The sequence below is a fragment of the Callorhinchus milii genome, unplaced genomic scaffold (genome assembly GCF_018977255.1).
Source record: "Callorhinchus milii isolate IMCB2004 unplaced genomic scaffold, IMCB_Cmil_1.0 Scaffold1, whole genome shotgun sequence".
NCBI classification, from domain to species: Eukaryota; Metazoa; Chordata; class Chondrichthyes; order Chimaeriformes; family Callorhinchidae; genus Callorhinchus; species Callorhinchus milii.
The window spans coordinates 12949552-12961814 of record NW_024704742.1 but is presented as its reverse complement, the minus strand read 5'-3'; the positions used below and the strand labels follow the sequence as shown (position 1 = coordinate 12961814).

General features: G+C 40.4%; 1 protein-coding gene across 4 annotated transcripts in view; it reads right to left on the bottom strand.

The window, feature by feature from the left end:
* LOC103190390 (La ribonucleoprotein 1B) overlaps positions 1-12263 on the bottom strand; it is a 67854-nt gene that overhangs the window by 20384 nt on the left and 35207 nt on the right. For 3 of the 4 annotated variants that reach the window (XM_007911146.2, XM_007911145.2, XM_007911147.2), the window contains exons 6-11: positions 11976-12119; positions 10313-10468; positions 6516-6678; positions 6272-6416; positions 5070-5244; positions 967-1139 (exon numbers count right to left, since the gene is read on the bottom strand). In XM_007911146.2, the coding sequence (XP_007909337.2) occupies positions 967-1139; positions 5070-5244; positions 6272-6416; positions 6516-6678; positions 10313-10468; positions 11976-12119 (956 nt within the window). The remainder of the gene's footprint in view (positions 1-966; positions 1140-5069; positions 5245-6271; positions 6417-6515; positions 6679-10312; positions 10469-11975; positions 12120-12263) is intronic. The other variant, XM_007911148.2, reaches the window with a different exon arrangement.

Genomic DNA, 12263 nt, shown 5'->3' with positions numbered 1-12263 from the left:
TTTTTGAGTGTGCTTACGGCCACTGTTCCACTCCCTCTCCCCCTAGCTCATTGTCAGACTCCGCCCCTGTCAAGTGCTTTGGGACTCCACCCCACTTGAAGGGCGCTATAAAAACGTAAGTTGTTGTTAGGTTTCAACATGTGTCAGACATCTGGTTGACAAAAAAAAGTGTACATCTTACCATCTAGTTACCCAAAATAACTTCTACAATGTGCATATTGGCTCCATCAGTACTTCAAAACCACAGTCGGTGCGCAGAAAGACAAAATAAACACATAGAAATCTACAAGGCAGGGGGCAGCTATTTGGCCTATTGAGTCTGCACTGGTTCACAGAGCAAGGGGATTGCAAAGCACCCGATTCAAGAAATGGGTCCCCTAGACAACGGGAAAGACGTGTGTGGAATCCACACAATGGTATGAATCACCCTCGTTTATTTATTGATTGATTAGTGATCAGTTAAAAGCCTGCTTACCGATTTGATGGCTGAACACATACACCCACATCCTCTGTTCTGGCAAAATGAAGGCAATTAGCTATAAAACTGATTAGGATTTATGGACCCCAAGTACCATGTTTATAAAGGGGCATCATTGCACTTAAGTGTCTGATGCTAAAATTGAGAGGCAAAAGACATCCCACACATCTGATGCAAAATACATGTGCTGGAAAGGAAATTCACTGCAAAGAATAATTCCAGTAACAATTCATAAAAACACTTTTGATTTTGATAAACCTGAAGAATTATTATACTTCAAATTGAATTGCCCTAAGGATAGCCTTATCCACTACTTCCCTTTTAAGAAATCAGTTTACAATTCAGTTTGGGCTATTTATTACTCCAGAAACATCTTGTGAGATCAGTACTATGTATAACATTTTTGTAAAAAAAATCATCCTGATGGCTTTGACTTCAGTTAATAACACATTGAAGGAAGGTTATCAGAGGATAAAACCCAAGTATACCTTTGATTTTAATGGTGATGGACGGTGTCTCTTTTTGACCTCGATCCAAGAATCAGAGTCTAGATCAGGCAAACTTGTCGACAACCCTTTAGACATCGTCTGAAGGTTACTGATTTCAGCATTGTTCTTTGCATCACCAGGACTTCCCATTCTGGGGGAACTAGGTGCAGATTCTGAAAGTTACAAGCGACAATAATGTAAGACACATGCTCATACACATGTAGAGCCACCTCAATGCAATTTGTTTCCTCTTCTTGAAAAGCAATTTTTTTCAGAATTATAATGCATGTGCTAGGTACAGCCAAGTCTAACTGTGAAACTTGTGTTTTTTAACCCTTGCTTATTTGGCACAGGGGAATTCAATCCACAATCAGATCACAACCATTTGGAATGACACATTCTGCATTAAGATACATACATTACTCCACAAGGGCACCTCCCATTAATCTACTGCAGATAAGAGAGCTCTCTCCACAATGGTGTTTTCTTCCTTTTCCTCCCCTACACACCTTCGAACCCGTTTCCCCACCCTCTGTCACCAAACTCATCCTGTCCCTGAAACCCACCACCTGCTCCCTTGACACCATCCCACTCCACTCCTCATCTCTCAGCTCCACCTCCTTGCCCCACTTCTCACAGACACCATTAACCTGTCCCTCTCCTCTGGCTCTGTTCCCATTCCCCTAAAAACTGCCATCATCACTCCCACTTTGAAAAAACCCTCCCTTGATGCGTCGCAGCTATCAAGCTACCTGCCCATCTCCAACCTCCCCTTCCTGTCCAAAGTCCTTGAAAGAGTTGTCGCCTCCCAGCTGCGCTCTTTCCTCTCCACCCATGCATTATTCAAACTCCATCAGTCGGGTTTCATTGCTGCCCATAGCACAGAAACCGCCCTGGTCAAGGTCACCAATGACATCCTGACCATCTGCGACCAGGGCTCCCTCTGCCTCCTCGACCTCTTGGCAGCATTCGATATGGTCGACCACGCTATCCTCCTCCACCGCTTGTCCTCCCACCTCAACCCTCAAGGCCCTGTCCTTGAGTGGTTTAGGTCGTACCTCTCCCACCATCTTCATTTTGTTTCCACAAACGGCTTTTCCTCCAGCCCCCGCACTGTCTCGTGCGGTGTTCTCAGGGCTCTGTCCTCAGTCCCCTCCTCTTCACCCTCTATATGCTCCCCCTTGGTGTCATTATCCACAGACATGGGGTTAACTTCCACATGCAGATGACACCCAACTCTACCTTTCCTCCTCTACCCTCAACTCCACGACTACCGATGTCCTGACAGCCTGCCTGTCCGACGTCGAGTCCTGGACGAGAGACAACTTTCTTCAGCTCAACGTGCGTAAAATTGAGGTCCTCCTGATTGGCTCACGTCAGCGCCTCCGCACCTCAGGCGCTGACACCATCAGCATCCAAGGCTGCACTCTCCACCTCTCAAAGCCAGTCAGGAACCTCGGTGTTCTGTTCGACCCTGAGCTGTCCTTTCTCTCTCATATCCGCACCACAACTGGCACTGCCTTCCATCACCTCCGAAATGTCGCTAGACTACGGCACTACCTCACCCCTCACGCTGCTGAAACTCTGGTCCACGCCTTTATCACCTCAAGGCTGGACTATGGGAACTCTCTCATCACCGGCCTTCCCGGCACCTCCCTCCACAAGCTGCAGGTCATTCAGAACTCTACAGCTCGTGTACTGTTCCGCACCAGGCTTCGCGACCACATCACTCCCACCCTCGCTCGCCTCCACTGGCTCCCCATCCCCCAGAGGATCGAATTCAAGATCCTCGTCCTCACCTACACCTTCACGCCCTGGCTCCCTCCTATCTCTCCGACCTACTATCCCCCTACCTCCCTGTCCGTACCCTCTGGCTCTGGTCTGCTCCACATCCCCCGCCCCAACCGCCCTACCATCGGTGGTCGGGCCTTCAGCCTCTCAGCCCTTAGGCTCTGGAACTCTATCCCCCAGTGCCTTCGCCGCCTCCTCCCTTTCCTCTTTCAAGGCCGGTCTCAAGACCTTTCTCTTTGACCGAGCCTTCAGCTCCCCTCTCGACTCTCTACCCCCTCCTCGCTCCCTCCCTTCCCTCCCCTCACCCTGACCATTTCCCCCTTGCTCGGGTTCGGACCCAACTGTACAGCGTCTTGGGACGTCCTCCCGACGTGAAAGGCGCTCTATAAATAGAATCTTGTTGTTGTAAAAAGTTACATACATACCCAATTGGACTTCCCAATATCAAGCATTTTTTAAAATGTATCAAATATTACTACAAATATTACTAAAATAGGCTGCTCAGTATCACTGGTGTTGATTAACTTTTACCCATTAACCTTTAAATTGATGCCAATATGGTAATTTCACAGATGCTCAAGGCGCACTAATTCTTCAGTTTATAACAATCTGGTTAATGGTCCACATCTGTGTGTAGATGAGAAGAAAATGGTGACAACCAAAATTAGGTATCTCATTTACATATAAAAGTACTTTCTCATTTGCTTCTAAACATATTTTTTTTTAAAAAAGAGGGCAGCCTATTCTAAATTCAACATGGATTTGTTAATTTGTGCATTTGATATGCATGGACTGAACAAATATGAGCAAATATTGTATGAACTGTTTTATCTATAAGGCACTTTAACAACTGCCATTCAGTGGTTAAAGCTAAAACTATTTATGTATCATTAGGCCTGGTATCAGACATAAATCAGTAAATGATTTCACAACACAGGCTGTTCATCTAAAGCAGCTTGAGTTTCAAGAAATTAATCCTTAAAAGGAAAACATATCACTGGAAATGCAGGTAAAACATTGGAGACGAACTAAGAAAACACTGGTATTACTGTAAACATTTGTTTTCTAATCTAATGATACCTGTTTTACTGGCAAGACAAATTTCTTAATAAATGACATATTACTGCTGGCTAGTGTTACAAAGGATGTCAGTTAAGAAAAAGTGGTCTTAGTTCTCCAAACCACTGGAGTTGATGTCACAGCAAAAATGCACAGTGCAGTCTGAAACCACAATGTACCAGCCTACTATAGAATATAAAAAAGGAATCAAATTGAAATATAAAATACAAAAAAAGTTAAATAAGGTGTCATATGACAAAAAAAGTGACTTCTCGTTATAGGTGTTTAAAGCTGACGCACCCTTTAAACACCCTACAGATCTTAGCAGCACAATAAACGTTTAACTACATTCAAAACGCATGCATAAAGCATAAGTAGCAAAAACAAATGATCAGGTGGCACTTTCAAATACATCTGAAGTAGTATTAATCCTAAAACAAGGGAGTAATAAGTTTAAACATTTATAAAATATTAGAAACAAAGTAACATACTACATATAGGTAAGATATTTTAGTCTTATTCAGTAAAAGCTGAAAAGAGAACAGCGAGAAATATTTTCATCACTGGAATGAGCTGTAAAACAAATGACAATCCTATTGTACTTTCAATGAGGTATTTTCACCAGTACCAGCCCTTTGTGTGCAGTGACGAGTCTCACTTTTGGCCACTATGTCAACTGAGAAGTTTGGTGTTCAGACCATTGTATTCTCCCAGCTGAATAAAGCACAAACCAGTGGAGGTAAAGTTTAGTGGGGAGGATATAGTTTAGAAAATATGAACCTGTCAAGCTTGACACTGATCTTTTGTAAGGATTGTGATGTTGAATACAAAGATCAAAGTACTAGAATATCTGTTAACCAAACTTAACAGAACCGAAAGAATGTTCAAATTTTAACTTTATTTTCTTTATTTGCCTTTGTCACCATGGTCACTTGTCTCCATGTGTTCCCTTTCAGATGTTAGGGTAGGCAATTTCCAAGGCCACTGCCTCTCCTTGCTTAGACTATAGCAAGCGTACATCAGTTTACCCTAAGGTGAACCACATCATATTGTCTGAGCATCAGCAATCTTGCGGTGTAATGAGGAATTATGGCTGCAAATTGAAGCTGCATTCCAATGTAGGAGCTCGAACTTGGGACTATTGAAAGCACCTTTATCTGTTTGTACTGAGGCTGAATGTTTCCCTTTGTAATACTCATATCCCATGTAATTTATCATACAATATTTTTCTACAAAAATTAAATTGTATTTACCAGTTTGTGATCCATAAACCTGTCCAGGTACAAATTCTGGGCAGTTGATTAAACGAGCAAAATCAGTTCTTGGAGCATCAGAAACAGGTGGGCCTGGAATTGGCCATTTTTCAGGACTTTCTTTTTTCCTCATTTTCTGGTCGACAATCTGTACCTCAGTACTACCTTTCAAAGCCTTGATGTTAGTTAAAAAAAATCATTATTATATAACAAGTTACATTTATATAATGCCTTTCAAGTCAGGAGAACATCCTAAGGCAGTCAGAGATTTTGAACCCAGCAGGGGTTTGGGGTCTGGGGTAGGAGGGTGGCCGAATGCGCAGTTGAAGAGGAAGGTCTTGAGATGTGTTTTAAAGGAAGCAAGGGAGGGAACAAAACAAAGGGACTGTGGGATGGATATCCAAAGGGTGGGGAAAGAGAAGCTGAAGGCCCGACCGCCGATGGTGGGCCGAGCCCAGACAGGGAATGTGGACCAGGGCGGAGCATGCTGAGCGGAGGACAGCATATAGAGAATTATAAAGAAATTTGCTCCTCAGCTGAATGTCAGTCTGTGGAAACCAACAATCAGCGATAGACAAAAAACCCTGTTCATCCATCTTTCATCTTGGAAAAAAGTCCCTTTCAAGATTTTCTGTTTTGAAGTAATATTCTCTTATTTTAAAAAAATTCTGGTGTTAAAGTTCTATTGATAGGGGAGTACGTAACTAGGGGACATAGTTTTAAGAACAAGAAGAGCGAAATGAGAACTTTGGAACAAAGTTTTCACCCAGAGAGTGTCAAGTGGTACAGCTTTTAAGAGGGAAGCAGACAGATAGGCTTATGAAAGAGAAGGGCTTAAAAGGATATGGGGATAGGGTGGGGTGGTGAGATTGAAGTGATATCCTTGACTTGTGAGCCGGTCGCTGTAGGCTTGATGGGCTCCTTCTGCACTGTAGATTTCTAGGTTTCTATGTTTCTCAAATGAAATTTGACTTTCATATTATATTTTTAAACTAAAGCCATATAATTCAATACAGAGAATCCTCAATTATGGCAAGAACATAAAATTTTACTCAGAATAATTCTAAAGATTAAAGCTACACACATGTATTCACTAGATAAAACAAAAATATAACCATTAAATTATTTATTTATAGATGCAATGAAATTTAGCTTAAGTTTTTCTACATCTCAAATGAAAATAAATGTAAAAATATAATTACCTCAAATATTAGATTTACATCTGTGGTTAGAGCCTGCACTCTGTGAAAACTGGCAATCAGGGATATAGGCAGAAAACCCTGATCATCCATCTTTCGTCTCAGAAAAAAATCTCTTTCTAGGTTTTCTGTGCTGAAGTAATATTCTCTAAATTAAAAAAANCAGTTGGCGTTAAACACTTCCCAGCAATTCCTATGCGCAAGATAATTTGTTATAATATATAGGGGCACAAAAAAGCTCACTTACATTTGTCGCTTTATGTACTCCTTCAGCAGGGTTTCATCCACTGTGTACATCTGCGCTCCACTTCCATCATCATAATAGTACATCATGTTACTGTTGTACTCGGCTATGTACGGATCAGAGGAATCGTATGAATGCTTGTATCCGTATGAATAATCATAATTCACTAAAATAAAATAGTCAAATATAATATAATTTGTTTATAAAATTTATTGTTGGAAGCCATATTGTAATAGTTTATCCAAAACTATTGATCAGAAATGCAAGTTAACTAAACTAACTGGGTCTGGGTTGCCTGGTTGTAATTTCTGTGCTGAAATGGGTAGCTGTTACATTTGAGCACAACTTGAACACCTTGCATTTACACAACTAACTAATTAGTTTATTAATTATTTGAATTAGTTTAGTTATTTGAGTTATTCATTTTCCAAACATAAAACAAAAGTGGTTCCCTAAACAAGGTCCTTTTCCTAGCTACTCAGATACCAACACTGGCTGGACATTCATCCATTGCCAGAATTGCAGCAACCATATAATAACAATGTAACTTGATTGCTCAGAAAGTTTTCTTTAAAAAAATAGGAGCCCAATATATTTACTGGAACCACATTTTGCACTGAATGCACTGAAGTGGGCCATTTTGGCCAATTGTACCACTGTTACATTTTTTTCTAAATTGGCCCTTATTAATATTTTTACAGTATTTCTATTTTCTCGCTTTCCATTTATTTCCATTAAGGTCTTAATCCTCCAGTATTTATATAGTTAAATGTTTGAGTGATTCCATAATCCTGCCTCAATAACCTCATTTGTGGTATTGAAATGCAAATTGTAACAACCTTCTGAACAAAGAGAATCCTAACCTCTCCCTTAACATTTCCACTAGTCACCAATTACCCAACCAAAGGAAATTCCCAGCTACCGTCTGTCATGCCTCCTTCAATATTTTAAGATTATTCTCATATCTCCACTCAATCTTCTGTATTTCAATGGGTAAAAGGCCCAAAACCAAGAAACTGATTAAGAGTGAGAAAATGGAATATGAGGGTAAAATAGCTAGGAACATAAAAACAGATTGTAAGAGTTTTTATAAGTACATAAAGAGGAAGAGACTATCAAAATGTGGGTCCATTGCAGGCAGAGACAGGAGAAATTATAATGGGAATAAAGAAATGGCAGTCATTAAACAAATATTTTGCTTGTCGTCATGTTAAGAGGATACTGAAAACTTATCGAAAATAGAGGGGAACCTGGAGGCTAACGTTAGTGATGAACTTAAAGAAATGAACATCAGTAAAGCAACAGTACGAGAGAAATTGATAGGATTAAAAACCGATAAATCCCCTGGACCTGATGCTCTGCATCCTAGGGTTTTAAGAGTTGGCTGCAGAGTTAGTGGATGCTTTGTTTTTGATCTTCCCAAATTCCCTGGATTCTGGAATGGTTCCATTGATTGGAAGATCGCAAACGTAACGCTGATAATTAAGAAGGGTGGAGTATAAAATGTTTACACTTATACTCCATTTTAATTAATCCTAAAACAAGGGAGTAATAACTGGGGAAGTGTGAAGTTATTCACCTAGGTAGTAAAAATAGAAAAGCGGATTATTTTTTAGAGGGGGAGAGACTAGGTAGTGTTAGTGTTCAGAGGGATTTGGGTGTCCTTGTACACCAGTCACAAAAAGTTAGTATGCAGGTACAGCAAGCAACTAGGAAGGCTAATGGCATGTTGGGCTCATTGCAAAAGGGTTAGAGTACAAGAGTAGGGAAGTCTTCCTGGAGTTGTATAAGGCCTTGGTGAGACTGCACCTAGAATAGTGTGTGCAGTTTTGGTCTCCTTCTTTAAGAAAGGACGTACTCGCCTTAGAAGGGGTGCAGAGTAGATTCACGAGGTTGGTTCCTGGGATGAGGGGGTTGACCTATGAGGAAAGGTTGAGTAAACTAGGCCGATATTCTGGAGAATATAGAAGAATTAGAGGTGATCTTATAGAAACCTATAAGATTCTTATGGGTCTTGACAGGGTAGATGCCATGAGACTGTTTCCACTGGTTGGAGAATCTAAAACTAGGGGTGATATTCTCAGGATTAAGGGTCAGCTTTTTTGAACTGAGTTGAGGAAACATCTCTTCACTCAGAGCATAGTGAATTTGTGGAATTCTCTACCCCAGAAGGCTGTGGATGCTCAGTCCTTGAACACATTCAAGACTGAGGTTGACTGGAGTCCTGTAGCTCAGTGGTTAGAGCACTCACTTTGTAAGCGAGAGACCTGAGTTCAATTCCAGGCAGAGGGCGAAACCTTGGGCAAGTTTCCTTACTCTACACAGAGCCTAATAATAATCCCTCCAAAAAAAANCGATAATAAATTGGTCATTTTCAATCTACGACTGTTTGTGGGACATTGCTGTGTGCAATTGGCTGCCGCGTTCGCCCACAAATATACAGTCAATTCACTTTACAGTGTGTTCTGTGAAGCGCTTTGGGACGTCCTCCCGACGTGAAAAGCGCTATATCAAATGCAAGGATTATTATTATTATTATAGATTTCTAAAGATTAAGAGGGATTAAGGGATACAGGGCGGGTAAATGGAATTAGGTTAAGAGGATCAGCTATGATCTTATTAAATGGCGGGGCAGGCTCAAGGGGCCGAATGGCCTACTCCTGCTCCTATGTCTTATGGTCTTAAATGTAACTATCCTCTCTTCATAGTGTCTTATACCAGTTATCACCTAAGAAAATCTGCATTACAAGCAGAGCAAAGAGTACTTTCAACCCCTTACCCTGTTCTACACTCTTTCAAGAGTTTAACCAGCTAAAACTGCCAAGCTTGCCACTGAAGCATTGTATGGCAAGCATCCTACTGCTTATCCAGCTAGGATCATCCTACCCATTAGGGGTTTGGCTTGCAGGATTAACAGGACCCAAGTTAAAGAATCCCTACTAACAGTGACTCTTCTGTTCCTTCAAGTCCTGCCAAGGAACCAGGCTGGCTGGCCTCACAGCACCAATGTCTTGAAGTGCTGCGGACCCACAACTGGATAACAAAACTGCCTAAGTGTGTGGACTTGATACTGAAATTCCATTGCCAAGCATGCCACCTTGGAACCAGGTCAGCTCCAAATGTAAGGATTATTATTATTAGGAATAAATACATTGAATAAGGTTATAGTGGACACTCCTTGCTGGGTGGCCCTTGTTCACTGTGAGCCTTGGAAGCGATTGCTGGTAGGACACTTGACTGTAGAGAGCACTACAACCAAGCTTGACCTCTTCCTACTCAGCTGCTGTACAGCCATATGACCAGCAGAGAGTGATGTTGAGGAACCAGAAGCAGGAATCCTGGCTGGTTTTCCCTTTCCTTGCTCTGGGAAAACCACTGGTGAATTTAGACTCCCTATCCAGCCCTGACTGAGACCAGCAAAATACCAGTTCATAAGATGCAATTATAGCCATACCAACAAGGTTGCCACACTATGGTTTTCAATCTAACCTGTAGCACTAATTTTTAAATACAGACAAGCTTTAGTTTTTAAATACTGTATTTTTAAGAGCGATTTAATTTACTTATTAACTCAAGTTCAAAAGTGAGTTGAAATAAGAGACAATCCTAGTGACACCTCCTTTTAAGTGGCAAGGTCTACTAGCATAAAAAAAGTCTTAAATATCAGTGTCAAATCATGTACTCTCACTGGTTACCGTTGCACTTATTTTAACTCTCAAATGACCACCATCGCTGAGATTGATTGCACAAAACAAAATTGAATACAGGACAGAAAGACAAAAAATATATTAAATTCTTACTGCGGGGGTTTCCTCTGCCACGTCCTCTTCCTCGACCCCTGCCTCTTCCTCTGCCTCTAAACCCTCCTCGTACACCACCACCTTCACTCCTAACACTTCCAACTTCATCAGCATCATCTCTTCTATCTCGGTCACGTTTGTCATCTCTGCGCCAACCTTTTTAAAAAAATAGCATTTTTACAGCATGATCTACATGCACACTTAAAGGGAACATGTTTTTTTTTAAATCATGCTGTGATGGACAATAGTTTAAGTCAAGACATAAGAACTTGCTCGGAGAAGGAAGACCAAGGTCCAACTAGCTCGCCTTCCATCCTGGCAGTAGCTTGACATGTTGTGTCCCAAACTATATATGGTATCTCAAGATATTATAAGAACATCACTGATTTTTTTTTGTTTCATTTTGGTAAAGTCCAATGAGTTCAGAAATTGGTTAAAGAAAATAACACCAGTTTGCTTATCACCAGTATTTTACACCGTTTCTAACGCACAATAAAATAGCTTTGGGAAGCCAAGAGATAAAGCTCAACTATCAAATGAATCTCCCCAGCAAGAAAATTCATCTGAGAATATAAGTTTGCACTGGGATCTAAAAATCAACAACAGCTGGACTGGTACATCAGGCGATTCAACTGAGCCAGAGCAAGGCATGACAGCCCTATGGTCATTGGAAAATTGTTCACATCAGTAGTGAATACAGAACAACCTTCACATATGAGTAATATTTGCTACCATACACAATTTGGGAGGGATGGGGGAGACAGTAGAACAAAGGGAAGGGTGCATCTGAAATGTATAGTAATTGAATAAGGAGCAACTAGCCCTTGCTGCTGCAAGCTTTGTTTGAAAAATCTACACACGCACATACAATGGCCTGAATGCTTTTCGATTTTAAAATAGTCGTGCTTAGTTTAGGGACAATGAAACCAAATGATGCAGCTGACTCAGCTAAGACCAGAGACGGTTAAGTGACTGCTGATTTTGCTAAAGTCTCAAAAATGCAAAGTGAGCTTCATTTCCTTGTTTGCCTCCAATCATTACACAGTACTATAGCATGAAAATACAACATGACTCACTACTAAACAAAACAGAACTAATTCCTAGTGATCAATTCCAGTGATGTTTTGGGCCAGCTAGAAAATCTACCCTGCTTGTTACATGTGAGCAATGACTCTATAAAAATGCACGCTCTCTTTAAAGTAATGTAATTGGTAATATAATTATGTACAGTTAAACTCACATAAGTCATGACAGCAAGCTTCACTGCGACTTGCCCCTCTATTAGTCTGTTCTCATGTTAATAGATGGCCAACTTCCATCAGGTTGTAATCAACATCACTTTGCAGGAAGGGTCGTTGGTGGCGAATATAATTATAACTTTTTTTAAAATACTGCCAAATTCATTTATAGAATATAAAACAAGATAGCATTTTTAAAACAAATTGCTGTGTGATTCATTAGGCAGTACCTATTCTTCAAATAGATTCTCTACACATATATATGAATAGGAATAAAACTAAATATGCATAGCTTTAATCTTAATAATAATAAAAAAAAGCTGTTGAAAAATAGGCAAATATCAAACTACAACACAAGTACCTTTTTGCCTGTCCTGGCAGTTCCACTGTATTCATGTTTAAAATCAAATATTCAGACTACTTACTTCTTGAATAATCATTCCTTTTATTATTTTGCAATGACCGTGTTACATCTGACTGTAATCGTGAATTGTTACGTGAACTGGGCCTTTCCTGTCCATCTTGTTTCACTTCCTCCAGATGTAATGGAACCCATTTATGTTTGGTACCTAAATGCAACAATAAAAATTAAAATCAATGTGCATTTTTATTTAAATTTGACTAGACTTGAAGACAATTCAATTAAGCACAACTTAAAACACTATTTACTCTCATTATGAAAGTGCGCAATGTCCAAACAGTCTGCTTTATAT